Genomic DNA, 16700 nt, shown 5'->3' on the forward strand with positions numbered 1-16700 from the left:
GCAAGGTGCAGAGTGCGAGGGTGAGACCCGTCCCGAGCAAAGCAGGAGGCTCAGAGCCAGCACACCTCACTCCCCACCCAGTTACCTTCCCAGCCAGGGGCACACTGGCAGGCGTAGCCTTCAGAGTCAGGAGATTCTTGGCAGATGCCCGAGTTCTCACAAGGATTAGGGGAACAAGGAGAAACCACCACCTGGCAGTTCACACCTGGAGAGCAGAATGGGGAAAAGCTGAAGAATGTGCTGCTGAGAGCTCGGTGCCTCTTGGAAGAATGAACAAAGAGGTTGTAACTCACACTGTGTGATTATCCCACACTGCAGTGGACAGCACTGCCACATTTTGGAAAATCCCAGCAGAAGGAAAAGGAGAGCAGAGCACTCCTCATGGGCTCAGTGTAGAAGCAGCCATGGCCATTTTGAGTTTAATGCCCCCCCAATTTACAGGGCATTTATGTAAATTTCATAATTTACAAAGAAAATCAAGCTAAGCTTCCAACAGGTCATTTTTTAATGATTCCAAGCAAGGCTTCGACAAGCCTTTGCCAAGTATTCTATTACTGTATCATGTCTACAGGAACTGACTAATTTAACTTCATGGAGCCATGGCCTTTCCCATCTTGATTATTTTTTCCACAAAGTTTAACAAAAAGAAATTACCCTAAAGGTGCAATGAAGTAAAAAGGGAAAAGACAACAAATTTTTTTCTGAATTTTCACCTTTGAATCCCTTCCTACAGGTACATCTGTATGCATTCAGCAGATCCTCACAGGTTCCTCCATTCTGGCACGGGTTTGATTTACATTCATTCCCTTCTGTTGAACAGTAATCTCCTATCCAGCCTGGGTCACAGACACACTTGTACCTTGAAAGGCAAAACAGCATTAATTCAGGACATTTTGAAGTAACTCCTCTACAAGTTTCTCCTGCAGAATAATTTTGGAGAGAAAACCAGAGGAACCCTCTTGAGAAGAGCCCTAAGTTATTTTAGATGGCTTGCCCCAGCTGTACAGTTTTGAAAATCCTGAAAATAAACCCTCCCTTACAACGACACTTCCCTCATTACAGTTCTCACAAAGTGTTCAGTCAACCAGCAACATGTTTCTGCTTTGATAAGACCATCTCAACACATTCAAAGACAGAAACACAAAAAAAAAAAAAATTAGAAAAAAAGGAGTGGAGGGGAACAATAGGCTCCAAAGATAACTAGACTGATTTAATACCAAATAGTGGTTTCAAATGAAAACAGCTGGCTGGGAGCAGGAGCAATCTTCTCCATCAGGTTTCAAAATCTGCAGTAGCTGATGTAGAAGCAAGGATTTGGTGAATCAGCCTGGACTCAGGGCACCCAGCACACACTGGCCTCTGTCCCTGCCCTTCCACTGGCACAGCGTGAGGTGCACAAATGCAAGGTGACACATGACAAACAAGGTGAACAAAAATCTGTTTTCCAAGCTTTCAAGGAGGCTGAATTGGCAATAAAAGCAGCTCTCCTGCCAGCTCCAGGGAATGTGCTGCATCCTGCCCTACAGAGCTACCTGCAGCACCAAATCACTTCCCTGCCCAAATGCTGACAACACTTCCCAGGATACAGCACATTTTTGGGAGGCTATTCCATGTATAGCTGAGAACTTTCACAAACAAAACCACCCCAGAATTACCATTACCAAAAAGAAATCTGATTTAGGGCTCCCAAAATCAGCATTTAGTCTTCCTGCACTGGAAGATTCAAAGCAATTACTGCCATCAAAAGACCCAGACAGAATTTTCCTTTCTTTTCTCAGACATGCAACAATATGAGCAAAGCTGACAAAATCTCAGCAGTGGACAAAGTGTCCTGGGTGAAATATCCATCCCTAGAGGAAAAGCTGTCAGCCTGTTCCTTGATACAGTGTGTGGGTAGGGAGAACAGCACTAGCCAATAAAGACAGTCCCCACACTCAGGGCTTTAGGTTTTGATGGAACATGTTGCTGCTGCTCCCCAAAGATTTAATTTGGAACAATATCTTTATTTTAAATGCATTCACTCGGCTCACTAGTGTCACCGTGACATTTTCTGAAAAATCCCTTCGCCGGGATTTTTCTCCTGAAAAGCCTCAGAAAAGAAATGTAAACAATAATTATCTGATTGCTTGGAATGTGCTCTGGAGGTTGCTCACCAACAGGTGCATCTTTGATTGGTTCCATGTGAATTGTTTTTAATTAATGGCCAATCCCAGTCCAGCTGTGTCAGACTCTCTTGTCAATCACAAGTTTTTATTATCATTCTTGTCTGGCCTTCTGATGTCTCCTTTCTCTTTCTTTAGTATAGTTTTAGTGTATAATTTCTTTTAATATAATATAATAAAATAATAAATCAGCCTTCTGAGAACTTGGAGTCAAATTCTCATCTCTCACCTCATCCACAGCTCCACAGCACACTAGAATCACCAAACCCTCCCTCTAGATGGTGGCAGTACACCCTGCACCACTTATGCTGAAACACCAGCTGGTGAGTGAAGGTCTACACCTTATTACGGCTGTTTGTTTGCCGTGGCAGATTTGTGGGAAAGGCAGCTGCAATCCAAAGGATTTGGAGGGAGTGCAGCAGAAGATAGAGAACCCAGACTGAGTAGACACGAGGAGCTGTGTTGAAACTTGGCAGCCTGGCTCTGCTCTGAAGGCAGGAGCTGTGTTTGCTCCAACACAAGCAGGGCTCTGGATGCAGATGGTGCATAAATAACCCACTGCTGCTGCTGACCCATGGATTCAGCTGGCCAGTGTTGGGAAGGGCCCCTGGAAGCCACCGCAGTGCGGGCGAGACAGGTGAGACTCTCGACTGTGATTATGCCACAGGCATCAGATAAACCGGGATCCTGCTCTGAGAAATAAGGGAAAAACCGGGAGCCGGAGGTCTGGAGAGCAAGGGAACAAGGCGGCAGGCGGGTTTGGGCGCTCACCCCGTGGCGGTGTGCGTGCAGTTGCCGTGCACGCAGGGGCTGCTGAGGCAGCCGTCGGCCTGGGGCTGGCAGTGCGGGTGGTGGAAGCCCTCGGGGCACACGCAGCGGAACCCGTTCACCTCGTTGACGCACGTGCCCCCGTTGTGGCACGGGCTGGACGTGCACTCGTCGATGTCCACGTTGCACCGGGGCCCTGCGGGTTTGGAAAACAACGCTTGCTGAGCCGCGCTCCTCCGAGCGCCGCTCGCTTTGCGCCTCTGCAAGAGCACACGGCTCGGGGAAGCCAAGGCAGCAGCACGGGGCTCACGTGCCTCCGTGCTTTCGCTCGAGCCAAGAGAACAAGAGAAGCGTTTCTGAGAGATGCGGCACTTACGCTCAGCAAGCATTTACAAACCATTCCAGAATCTCCACTAAAATCACCAGTTAATATGGATTAGGAAAGCAAAAACCACTCGGGTGTATCATGCTTGCAACAAACCTCTTGAGCTGCGCTTGTCGTAGCCCTGCTGCTCTGCTTTGAAGTACCTACCCTTTGAACAACCAATAGTGCCCAAATGTCTGCAGTAAATACAGTTCTTGTGGTTTATTGCGCAAAAGGGGCTCTAAAAACACCGTTTCCTGTTTTGCCTGCCTCTGATTACGACTGCAAGATCCTTGAAGCAGTGACCAAAAGGACTTGTGAGGCTGGAAAGCTAAACAGAGTGAATGATGCAGTAAGCTGAAAGCATTTTTAACAGAAGGAAATTACAAAGTACCAAGACCCCATGCAAGCCAGCTCCTTAAAGACTGGAATATGCCAATTCATCACATTACTGAATTATTTTAACAGTGTAACGGTAAGAGATCCAGCAGGATAACAAATATGGAATGCCAGCAACCTAGGAGAGCGGTAGGCACGAGTGATCAGCATCATCCCCCATCTTATTCTGGGAACTAGAGAGCCAGAGCCATAGGAAGGAAGGAAGGAGCATCAGGAATTTAGAAAGACCCCAAGAGAAAAGTACAAGATACATGAAACATTTTAGTGCTCTAATGCATTTCAGATCTATTCTGACTAGAATCATTCAGTAATAAACAGTAACAAACATGATGAGAAAGCTGTAATAAAATGCCTCACAATGATTATTTTGTATTACCTTACACAGCTCAAAACACGAATGCCCTTACAGACAGTGGTGAGATGTGCTTTAGTCATCAGAAACAGTTCTGATGTTGACTCAGAGCTCTAAACATGGATCCAGAGGTGTCTAACCACTTCTTTTTTCAGCCCCACTTTGACTGTACCAGAGAAATTTTGTAGTATAAAAAGAAAACAGAACAGACCATGCTATGACAGAGAAGTACTGAAAAACTTCAGAGTGGGAAGCAACTCATGAGAACATCAAGTCAATGCTCTGATTTCACAGAAATAGAATTACTGTTCATGGTCAAAGCTCTAGGCAGAGTCTAATCAAACACCTCTCCATATTGGCCACAATCTCTCTGTCCCTGGAAAGAGGCTGTAAATAATAAACCAAAGTCACGTGGGTTTATTTGTTATAAACCCAAGAACCATGAATTGGACTTAATTACCTAACAAGAATGGCATTTCACAGCAGAGATTAGGCCATTTTTCTGTTTGGTAGAACTGGCTGTAATGTAAGACGCTGAGATCCAAAGATTAGAGGGATTTACTGAGACACCAACTGAATCCCTTGCAGCGAGTGTGCAAAGAGCACTTCCCTGGCTATTTGGATAACCATCTTCCAAACAACTGAGAGCCCCTGGGTAGCTGACTTTACCTGTAAATCCAGGCTCACAGGCACAGTTGTAGCGATTGATGCCATCGATGCAGGTGCCGTGGATGCACGGGTTACTGGCACAGTCGTCAAAGTTATTCTCACAGTTTATTCCTGGATTTTAAAAAATAGAGAAGAATAAGGAGGGCAGATCTTACAAAGAAGGCAACTAAACTATTTTCCCAAAATAGCCTAATTAAGAATCCCACCTGCTTCAAAGTCATGTTGGGGCAACTTAAACAGGTGATGATGCAGAAGCACTGCAACACCAAGGAATGCCACCCGAGCCACTGGGTGCTGACTGAATATGACCCTGAGCTTGTACTGAATATTTTAACAGAGGAATAAACACTTTGAACACTATGCCTAATTTTTCTGCAGGCCTGATTTTTTTTTTGGAGTAAAGAGGAGGCAAATTCTCCCAAGATCAGTGGCAGCACCAGTGACGGTTAGGCAATCCACACAAACACACCAAAGTTCATCATGGCAAACCAACATGAAAATGATACTCTCAACCTAGCCCACACCAGAGCACAGGTAAGAAATAACCACATGCTTGAGTTCTGCTTGAATCCCAGCCTTGCAGTGGTGTTTTCCATACCTGAGGTGCCCAGCAGGCAGTTGCACTGGTAGCCATTGACCAGGTCGATGCAGCGCCCTTGGTTGAGGCAAGGATTGCTGTGGCACTCATCAATCTGCTCGCTGCATATGCCACCCATGTAGCCAGGGTTGCAGATGCACGTGTATGAATCTATGCCATCCTGGCATTCCCCGTGGTGGCAAGGGTCAGGGTCACAGTTGTTGATGTTCTCCTCACACAGAGTGCCAGTAAAACCTGAGGAAAAGCCACGAGTAAGGAAGGAGTCCACTGGTAAGATGCTGCAGTGAATATAATGCAGGTACAGAAAGAATTGTATCAAGAATCAGCAAAGTGGCAGAGAGCACAAAGGGTAACTGGGCACCTCAACTGCATTTCCAGCCCTGGAACACAGCACTCTCCACTGTTCACAGCATTACAGAACAGCAGCATGCACGGAGAACCCTGGCACTGGAAGTGGTCACCTTCAGGTTATTTGGAACAGTAGCCATGAGAGGAAACAGGTAAATCTCCATCAGAAATATTTACTTGCATCAGTATAAACTGTCTGAAGGCACACTCCTGCCATTATTTCCTCTGCACAGCAACAGGGGGACAGAGTGGGGCTGACCTTGTTAAAATGAGCAATTACTGCAAAGATGTTGCTGAAACCTTCCCAGGGGAACTCCCTTGGCTCATGTCAGAGCTTCTGCAGCTCTGCTTATTAGAAAGTCTCTTGCCTCCTTCACTGGGAAGCTTTTCAGTAACTGCAATCCAGCACCAAGTGCAAATTTACTGAAGGCTGCATGCAACCTCTTGGTCAGGAGCAATGAAACAAGCAGCAATTTGGCCTGTTTCATTCTGCTTCAGCTGGGAAACATCCTGAGCAACAGAGAGGGACAGAACCTATCCACAAAAGGGGCTAGAGGCTTCAGGAGGCTAGGAGCAGCAAACAAGGCCCTCCTCAAGAGCCCTGCTCTGCATGATGGAGCAGAGCTATACAAAACTGGGACAATTTCAAATAAATGGTTTTCAGAGCTGAGGTCTGAAGCAACAGCTCACGCTGCCTTCCAGCAGCTGAAGCGCAGGAAGGCAGAACTTGAAATTTCAAGACACCAGCTGGAGACTGATACAAACCAAGCTGCAGGGAATTTCAACAGCTGAAGAGTGGTTCTCACCTGAGTATTACAAGTGGATAAGAGGCTCCCCATTTTTCATACAGGTTTGTGGTTATTTCTGTGGTCAAACATACCAGGTGACGGCTAACATTTCCAAGTTCTGCGAACGTATGCTTGGATGAATGGGTGTGGAAGTGGGTGGGGAGAGGGAAGGGAAGCTAGTTAGAGAGATGGATATAAAAAGATGTTAGGGAAGGAGGAAAAACAAACTGATAAGGGGAGAAATGGTGGCAGAGGGGGGGGGAAAAAAAAAGAGGGCAGAGACAAATAAAAGAGGAAAGACCTGAAACAACCCAAGAAAAGAAAAGCCATGATCTACCACTGGGAAGGAGAAGTGGAATAATGCCAGAAGGGAAAGAAAAGACAAAAAGCAAGCAGTAAATAGAGCTATCTGTACAGCATTTGGCCAAACATTTTGCAGTTTTCAATCACGTCGGCAGCCGGCGATTCCCGTTCAGGGAACAACACAAACACAGCACTCACACCATGGGAGGAGCAGAGCAAGAACAAACTCAAACTCATTGTCCAGTAACTGACCTGCCCCCAGGAAGAACTCCACATTTCAGTCTTACAGAAGGCTGTCAATATTAAATATAATGCTTAGCACACGTTCATTCAACAGTCATTACCTTGCCTGCTATTGCAGCTCAACTGAGCCACTCGGAGATCAGGAATGTTTCTGGATCTCCTAACTGAACACACCTCACCAAAACATGATTTATCTCTTTGCAGACAAGAGTTAGACTAGGAAAAAACCATTTTAATATTGAATATGAGAATCCTTCAGACTGGATGGAAAACAGCATCCCTCTTCCATTTTCAGTCAAACATTTAACCAAGGATTTTACTAAGAACTGGTGCTTCAGTAACATGCATTTGGTTGCTTTCAGCCTGAAGATGCTCCTTTACATCATTTTCCTTCATGGAAGCAATTTTCTTCTCTCCTCAGGTGGGATACCTAGAGTTTCTGTATTGATTTATGTAGTTTTGGTGCCAAATTCAGAACTTGCTTTTCAAGGCACAGCTCTCCACATTGTCCTTCCCTACACTACCCAGGCCCACCCAGGCCTGATAAGCTCTGCAGTCTCAGTGAATGAAAGCAACCAGAACACACCCCAGCCTGAGAAAGACTAAAACAGTTTCCACGTTTGGAGAAGATTTGAGCTTTTCCTTCTTTTTGCTTAGTTTGTCACATGAAGTAGTCAAAAGGAAAATTCTGACCACAGTAATTATTCCTCTCCTGGTCAGAACTACTGCATTCTCCTTCTTTCAACAAATTCAATGCCCCTTCAGGAACTTTGGGAATGGTGGAGACCACATGTGAGAAAAACCAGGCTATTTTTAGGCCAATCTCTGTTACATTCTGCACAGTGAAGTCAAATTTGCCTTAGTAATTTGATTATTGGAATGATTCAAAATGAGAAATTTTGCACATAAATGTAACCAACCTCACTGCACATTATTGGGAGTAATACAGCTCCAGGAATTGTTCAGCTTCTTCCCCAATGGAAGAGCTAAAGCCAAGGCATTTCATACCTGAATCTGTATCATGAGCAGCGTATCAGGGACCATGAACTGAAAGCAACCAAGTGAAGCTCCTTACTGAGAATTAGAACAAACAGCTCTGAACCCTCTTATTTGACCAGATGTAAAAATGAAGATAAGAGCATATCTACATCACCCCTGGAGGTCTGGAGATAAGAAAATCCCATCATTAAACCTGACGCTTCTGAATATGTAACTCATCAGGCGTTAAAAAACCACCTGAGTTCTGGCCACAGCTCTGCCATAATTTCTGTGTGGTACCTGAGAAATAATTTCAAATCATTTCCACTCAAATTCTGAGTGGAATTCTTCCACAACTGGTACTGCATTTCAGGCTTAGCCTTCTGACATAAAATGCAACTTCTGACATAAAATGCAACTGAGCCTTCTGATGCAACAGAAATCAGAATGCACAGCAGCACTGCTCTGCCCATCTCTTGTTTTTCAAGTGCACATGATATAATCTGACTTGGGAGAGAGGGAGGTAAATCACACTCATGTTTTCCCTTATGTGGATTCCATGGCTAGTACAGAAGAAGCTGTCATCTTCTGGGGAAGCAAAGGATGGTGCTGAAAGAGGGAGGCAGAACTCCCATCAACTGTGAGCTCAACTGCCACAAGTGAAAGGCTCCCTCTACTTAAATACTATTCCCTGCACAAAGGAGTGGACAAAGCTCTGCAACAAGCAAGCAGCATTTCAGAGAAAGAAAGAAAAAACAGCGACATCTTTGAGAGCAGCCTTTCATGTCCTTAGGCTCCGTGTCCTCTGCCCCCAGGGGCTCAGAAGAGCAGACTGACCTGTGGCACACTGGCACTCGTAGCCGTTGGGGTGGTCAATGCACTTGGCTCCGTTGAGGCACGGCGTGCTGGAACAGTCGTCTATGTCAATCTGGCACACGGCCCCGCTGAACCCTGAGAGGCACACAGACACAGGGAAACCAGGAGTCACTGAAGGGCTTCACCAGGACAGCTGCACTGCCAGGAATCGCCTCCAACAAACCCTCAAGCCCACCCAAATCTTCATTCAGTGGCATCACAAACCACACACACCATGCCCTGCGTGGGCGCACTCCTCATCAAACCCACCCTCCAAAGGTCCTGTCCTCCAGGTCAGCTTAAAACTGAAATGGCCAAGCCAAAAAGAAATAAAGCAGTGTCCAGCACTGGACAGCATGCCTGCCTGTAAAGCTGAGAGCCCACTGATAAAAATCTTTAAGGCAATCAAAGCAAGAGGCTAAAAATAAAATAGCAGCGCATACATCACTAGAGTCTTCAGACTAGAATTACTGCAGCAGTATGGAATGTGCTGCAAAATAGCACTGGAAGTTTCAAAATACTTCTTGAAATAGTTAACAAAGTATTGACAGGTAACGTCAGGTGATGCAGATCCTTGGGCAGTTTGAGGGGAAAAAAAAAAGAGGAACTCTTCTTGGAGGAAGGAACCAAAGCTGAACACCATTAGTCAATAAGATGGGCTGCAGAGCAGGCTTTTGTCATGTAAATTCTGAACTCAAAATTTTTTTAACCCATGAAGAAAATAAGTGATGTTCACTCTACAGCTAACATTGATCCTTCAGCTCAGCTCTTTTTCTTTTTTAGTGGAGCCCAATTCATCTCACTCCTCATGCAAGCACCATAAACTATACTGATGCAAAACCAGCTTCTGCCTAAAAACCTCAGAAAAAGGACAAAAAGTGTGCAGAGGGTCTGATCTTTAAAATGTGCTGAGAATCTCACTGTAGTTTCCACAACAACAGAAGCTCTTGTTGCCAGCTGCCCTTTTAGATGAGGTGTCCAACTGTCTGTCAATGCTCACCCAGTTACAGGCACAATATTATTGCAACCAACATGAAACTATTCTGATTTAATAGTGATTGCACTTCACTCACACAAACAGGTACTGCCCTAAAAACAACAGAGACTCACAAGAAACATTTCGCCCACATCTGTGCAGCTCTTGGTAGGGTGAAGCAGGAAAAGCTTTCAGAAATCAGAACTCACCAGGAGGACAGACACAGAGGAAGCGGTTGACTTTATCAAGACACACTCCATTGTTCACACAGGGGTTACTCAGGCATTCATCAATATCTTCTTCACAGTGAACTCCTTTAAAACCTGTTAAAAAAATAAAAATAAATAAGAAGAGGTGACTGAAGGCTGTAGAAAGTGCCCTTGAGAGTGTAACTGTGTTTTACACCAGTGCTGAAAGTCTGAGCAGAGTTTCATTGCAAGTTTCCAGTGTGGACAGAAACTATGAGGTAAGAATATACACCAGAGGCTAAAAAGGGATGTTGATCGTGTAGGTTTCACTGCTGCTGAAGATGCTCACCTAACTAGCAACAGCAGAAGTCAATGCTGAATTCACATCTAATGTTTTCTTCCACTTGAGAAGGGGTTAATTACTTTGTAAAAGGTATATAAACAAACACAACAGATTGTTTTAGCTCAAGGGCTTATAGCTAATGGCAGAGTACAAGAAAAAGATTAAGAAGGGTGAAATACTTGGGACTAGCCTTTCCTGTTCCATCTTTCATTTTATATATTAATAAATACTGTATTAATAAAAACTCATTGTAATTGTCAGGGTATCATCTGATCTCCTGCAGGGGTCACAATTCTTTATTTATATTTATGATTTTAGTACTTTATAAGTCTGTGCAACAGGCAGCTTGCATCTTTTTCTTTTTTCACCCCTTTCTATCAGAGTGCAAAGCAGAAGACTAACACTGGTCCTTGGTTACATTGGCCATGCAAATTTTACAAGCACAATTTCATTCAAGTAGCTTTGTTTTACAATGACTTCCTCAGTTCAATGGGAGCTCGCATTATTTGGGGTATTTTAAGCACAGAAAAACCCCAAACACCATTCATTATCTGAAATCACCATATGCATACCTCAAAACACAGTCACTCTTTTAGAGGTTGCACCTGCTTGGCTTTCCCAGAGAGATAGATGACTCTGCACGTGCACTTTACCAGGTATAGTAACAAATACTTTCACACATACCCAGCTCAGCAGGCTGATGCAGAGACTGGTTTCTTTCCCAGCCCTCTAATTGCTTTCTCCCTCCCACACACCAGTGCCAGGTCCTCCTGGCTGGTGCCACCACAGCAGGCCCCGTCTCAGCATTCAGCCCTCTGCAGCTTTGTTCCCTGTCAGAACCTCCCCTCACCTGGCATACAGAGACACGTGAAGCCTCCAATTTTATCCAGGCAGGTGGCATCGTTCTGGCACGGGTTGGAGTGGCACTCATTGATGTCCATCTCACAGCGGGGCCCTGTGTAGCCCTTCAGGCACTCACAGTGGAAGGAGCCCTCGGTGTTGACGCATTTCCCGGCGTGCTCACACGGATTGCTGTTTGCTGCAAGAACGGGAAAGACACAAGTGTGTGGGTCAAAATCATTGCTCTCTCTCTCTCTTATTGCTCTTCTACAGCTTCCTGAAGAGAGGCTGCAGATAGGTGGGGTTGGTGTCTTCCATTGGGCAGCACTGACAGAACCAGAGGACTGCCCGATGGAAGAGACCAACCCCACCGGTCTCAAGCTACATCAGGGAAGGGATAGGTTGGATATTAGGAAAAAATTCTTCACTGAGAGAATAATAAAGCACTGGAATGCTCTTCCCAGGGAGGTGATAGAATCACCATCTCTGGATGCGTTTAAAAAAAGACTGGACATGACACTTGGTGCTATAGTCTAGCTGAGGTGTTAGGGCATGGGTTGGACTCGATGATCTTAGAGGTCTCTTCCAACCTCATTATTCTGTGGTTCTGTGAAAACCTCTCCCCAGAGCAGGAAAGCCACAGCACTCTTTATTAGTCGTGGTCTTCTCATGGGCATTCCTTTCTGGCAAGTAATATTGGGGAAAGATTGTTCATCCTGCTGGGGAAAAGAAAACTGAAGAAAACAGTGGCAGTTTCTTGCCTATCAGGGGCAAAAAGAAGGATTGCTGTCACCATCGGGGACCAGAGGAGTAACTCTGTCCCATATTACTAATGACAGCTCTTAAGAGCTAAGTATCAGCTAGCAGGGATTAGAGAACTAATTATGTTTTCAAGGCTTTATTTCCAGATCACATTTTACATTTACTTCATTCCTGAGGCCGACAAGATGCCGCCACAGCCACAAAACAGCCAAACTTGTCCTTTTTGTGTTTTCAAAAGGGAACAGCACTCTTGTCCAAGGCAGACTGAGGAATGAAATTCAAAGAAGTGCTTCTTTCCAGCCCTTCCATGTGCTGGTTAGGCATTACCTTCACGCATCACTCTCTAGAAGCATGAACGAGCACTCACAAAACTGTAAGTAAGTCGGTAAGAGTGCAGTTAATCCCCAAAACAACACAACAGCATGCTACCAGAGAACTACAGCTTTAAAAGCCCACGTGGTCACCAGGCTTGGAAGGCACTCAAAAGATCCAGCCACATTCTGGCTGTCAAACAGCCTTGATATATTTCTACCCAGGCCGTAGCTGCAACAGCTCCCACACGAACTGCGGTGCTCTCGTTGCACCCTGCAGTTCTAAGGGACAGCTTCATTTTCACATCTGTTTGCAGGCACTCCCCACACAGTGCTAAAGCCCTCTTGCACAAGGAAGAATTGCTAAGCATGCCCCGGCTTTTCATATTCCAGCTCAAACATGGACAACTATTCCAGCTCAGCCCTTTGCACCAGGTCTCACACAAGCTTAAAATGTATCTGAAGACACTGAAATGGAAGGGGACAAAAGGAGTCTCAAGTATGTGGAGAAAATGATGAAATATGTATTCTTGAACTCACAGAGAGCAAACAGAAACTCACCCATTGCACATTCATCCACATCCTCAGTGCAGTCTGCTCCCTTATGGCCCTGGGGGCAGGTGCAGATGTAGTTTCCATTCACAGGGTTGGTGTCACAGAGAGCACCTTTCTGGCACGGATTGCTAACACAGGCATCATCCAAGTGGCACAGAAGACCTAAAGAAGCATCCAAGAGTTTATTAAAATAGAGAGATGAAGCAGTCAGACTGTATTTTACACAAATTGTGTCCTGATATTTCAGATAGAGACTCCCACAGCAAGAAACCTAAGCAGGCTTCAGCCCTGAACTACCACGGGGAATTCATCACACACTTACAGAACATCATATTTAAATACAAATTCTGTTACTTTAGAGGTGTGTCCAGCACTTCTGAAACAGGGAAATGGCTGACCATTATCAAAATCTCATCCTTGGAGCAGTTAACTAACTCTTCTCTCAAACCAGCATGATAATTTTTCTGACATCTGAAAAGGTGCACATGAAGCCCACTTTAATTCAGACATGCAGATCACTTTTATTTCCATGTAGTTAGAAGATACACTTCCACCTAACCTAAACCAGAAAATTTTCCACTATACCAGTGAGGTCCTAACACAATCACATAAAAATATCTAAATTTGTTTTCTGGATTCCTATAATTATTATAAAGGGCATAGAGCAAGTCACATTCATGTGCAACTTCTCAAGCAAATACAGATTCTGCAAAGGGCTAGTGTCACGGTTTGATGCTGGTGCAATGCCAGTAGTCCCCATGAAAATATATGCTCCCTGGCATCTGCTGTGAGATGTGACCAGGAATAGAGCAAAGCAGGCTCCAGCTTCGGAATAAAGAAGAAAAAAAAACTTTATTAACCTACAACTATATATAAAGAGAAACACACACAATGAAAACCCTCCAAAAACATTCCTTCTCCGCCCACCAAATTCCCAATACATCCATCCCTCAGATCACCAACTCTCAGTCCACCACCACCCTTTAGATAATCAATTCTCAGTTCCTCAAGGAGTGAGGGGTCCCTCTTGTGCCATAGGCTTCCCCTGGAAACACAGTTGGGACCTCGTGTGTTTCCGTGTCACACGTTTGCCATCCTGACATCTTCCTTCCATGCCCAGTGCTCTCACCACTGCGCGTGGACCAGAGCTGCTTTTAAGGACAGCTAGAAAAAGATCTTTCCTTGCAACCTAAACTGCACTAAGTTTGTCTTCTAGCATGACACAAATACTACTTTGTCCCAGGCTAGAGGGGTTTAACAGCCCCTTGCTCACGGACAAGTTCCCTCCTGGCGGCGAAGCGCGCAGAGTAAACGCCCCACTTTAAACAGGCGCCTAAACCCCAGGGAGCACCTTCCGTGCAAGTGCCAGACTTGTGCAAGCGGTGTGCCCTCACCTGCCTTCCCCTCGGGGCAGATGCAGGAGAAGGAGGCCACCCTGTCGATGCAGGTGGAGCCGTTGGCGCAGGAGGCAGTGAAGCAGTCGTCGATGTTCTTGCTGCAGTCGTCCCCGCTCCAGCCGTTGACGCAGACGCAGGCGTAGCCCCCGTTGTGGTTGGTGCAGGTGCCCCCGTTCTGGCAGGCATTGGGCTGGAGCTGGCACTCATCCACGTCCTCGGTGCAAAACTGGCCTGGGGAGTGGGGAAGATGAAACAGGAAAGCCTTATCAATGTGATTGCCTGGCAAAAGGTTTTGAGAATATGGAAACTGTAAGTGAGATTGAAATGAATGCAAGCTTTGAGATGCCTTAGTTGCTAAACTGGAAAACAATGGTGTGGCCAGCTGAAGGTGATCCCCTTTTGATGAAACAAAACCCTCTGCTTGTAGACAGCTCCAAGGGTCAGAGCAGACCCTGCCAGCTTGGCAGAAGGGGCCCAAAGAGGAGTTTTTAGGGCTTAAAATGTAACACAGTATGGTAATGTAATGATTCTTATAGGCTGTATGCAAATGCTATAGGATTTGTACCTTGTATTAGATTAGTTAGTGAGAATTAGAATATTCAACATAGAAGATGATTTGTGGTATTGTAACAGGAACTCTGCTCTCTTTTACTCTTCCTCACTCTCTCATCCTCTTTACCAGGCTCTTGCCTTCTCTCTCTTTACCTCTCTCTCCCTCTCCGGGGCCTGCCCTGAGCTGTGGCTGCAGCTCCCAGCAGGGCCCTGCACCCAGGCCCTTTGCAATAAACCACAAGTTCCACGACCTGGCTGCAGAGATCTCTGGTGTCTGTCCATCACATCCATCCCACCCCTGTCACTCCTACACTGAGGCACAGAAAGGAGCAGGTTTAATGCACCTCAGGTGCCCAGACTCAAGGGGGTTCCTGCACAGACAACACGACCAAAGGGAATGCTGCAGTCCCCCAGGTGATGCTCCTCAATTCCAGCATGCTCCAGTGCCACAATTTCCACAGCACTGTCATCAAATCAGGCAAACACAACCAGCACCCCTCAACAACCCCAAAGCAGGAGCTGGGCTGCAAATTACTTTAAAAGAATGACTTTAAAATAATTACTTTAAAAAGACACAGTGCAAGAGCCAGCAGGCAGCCTGCAACACAATCTGCGAGGAGGTGAGAAGCAAAAAGAATGAAGGGCTGCCTGCAGGGCAGCCACAGGGACTAAGAGAAAAGATGGTATGACAAAAAAATCTTGGCCAAAGGAGTATCAACAGGTCAGCAGCAAGGTCACACTTGTCAGGAGAATTTAATTATTTCCCATATAATTGTTCAATGATGATTACCCAGTAAGCAAGACTAGAATTCTTAAAACTCTTCCACCTGAAATATTACTTTGCCTTGCCCCAGGTATTGTACAGACAACCACAAATACTTGGGGGTTTCTTGGTTATTGAGACGTTTTCTCCTTTTTTTTCAGTAACAAAATAAGTAATAAAAGATGTTTTTACAACCAGAGATATTAGAGAGAAGAAAACAAATGTACACTCTCAGAGAGATTTAAGGAAAAGGACCCACAGGCCAGTAAGAATGAAATAATTTTCAGAGGATACTGAAGTTTACAGTCACATCTAGGGAAAGCTCTGCAACTCACATTACTGAAGTATTTTTTTGCTGAAATCCATCTTGCTTTGACATCAAAATCTGGAGAACCTACCACTTGCAATAATATTTTGCTTCAACAGTTATTCATTTTCCCCATTAAATTTGCACAGTTTACTTTTAAGCCAAAATTGTTTAGCTGAAGTTTCAAGTCATTTTGGGTTTCCTGAACAGATAAAACCTCCCGAGCACCAGCTCATTTCTCCCCAGGCTGGCATACGGGTACACATGTGCAACCACAGAGTACTGGTCACAGTCCACAATCTTCTTCTTGATAAACTATTTCCCTCCTTTCAGTTACATTAAAAACCCTCTATGCACTGATAGCTTGACTTTTTTTTTTTTTTTAACACTTCTTGGTAACTTGCTTTTGCCACTCTTCCTAAAACATTGATAGGATGCACACAGCATCAGAAGATGGCCCTTTATCAGAGAGTGAGATTTGATTTGTCTGATGTGACCTTTCCCTCTTGCCCAGCTGACACCATCTCCTCTCTCACTGGCTTCCAACAGCTTGCTGTTATTTGGGACAAAGCTCTTCAGTAAATTTACTCTTCGGTAAAAACCTTCTACCATGAGATTTCTCTTCCCCAGCTACTCTATCTGCTGCACATTTACATTTGCATGGAATTCCCCCTCTATTCCAAGAATAAGAAATTCAAGAGCAGGCCACAGGTCTTCTCTGCCAATGCACCTGGGCTCCAGTATATTCAGGCTCGCCAAATTCAAAATACTTATCAGATGTTGATAAGTCACATTGTTTATTAATGGCACAGAAATAATGATGCAAGAGCACAGACACACCCTCCTCCAACACACCAAACTGAAACATTTATCCTGAGC

At 45.1% G+C, this 16700-nt stretch overlaps 1 protein-coding gene across 5 annotated transcripts in view; it reads right to left on the bottom strand.

Moving 5' to 3' along the window:
• NOTCH2 (notch receptor 2) overlaps positions 1-16700 on the bottom strand; it is a 97756-nt gene that overhangs the window by 36497 nt on the left and 44559 nt on the right. For 3 of the 5 annotated variants that reach the window (XM_063165300.1, XM_063165297.1, XM_063165299.1), the window contains exons 6-15: positions 14197-14430; positions 12809-12964; positions 11185-11373; positions 10013-10126; positions 8810-8923; positions 5313-5546; positions 4715-4825; positions 2934-3126; positions 714-859; positions 86-205 (exon numbers count right to left, since the gene is read on the bottom strand). In XM_063165300.1, the coding sequence (XP_063021370.1) occupies positions 86-205; positions 714-859; positions 2934-3126; positions 4715-4825; positions 5313-5546; positions 8810-8923; positions 10013-10126; positions 11185-11373; positions 12809-12964; positions 14197-14430 (1611 nt within the window). Of the gene's footprint in view, positions 1-85; positions 206-713; positions 860-2933; positions 3127-4714; positions 4826-5312; positions 5547-6466; positions 6788-8809; positions 8924-10012; positions 10127-11184; positions 11374-12808; positions 12965-14196; positions 14431-16700 lie in introns of those variants that run through there. The other 2 variants (XR_010028954.1, XR_010028953.1) reach the window with 2 other exon arrangements.

Source organism: Melospiza melodia, chromosome 11 (assembly GCF_035770615.1).
Source record: "Melospiza melodia melodia isolate bMelMel2 chromosome 11, bMelMel2.pri, whole genome shotgun sequence".
NCBI classification, from domain to species: domain Eukaryota; kingdom Metazoa; phylum Chordata; class Aves; order Passeriformes; family Passerellidae; genus Melospiza; species Melospiza melodia.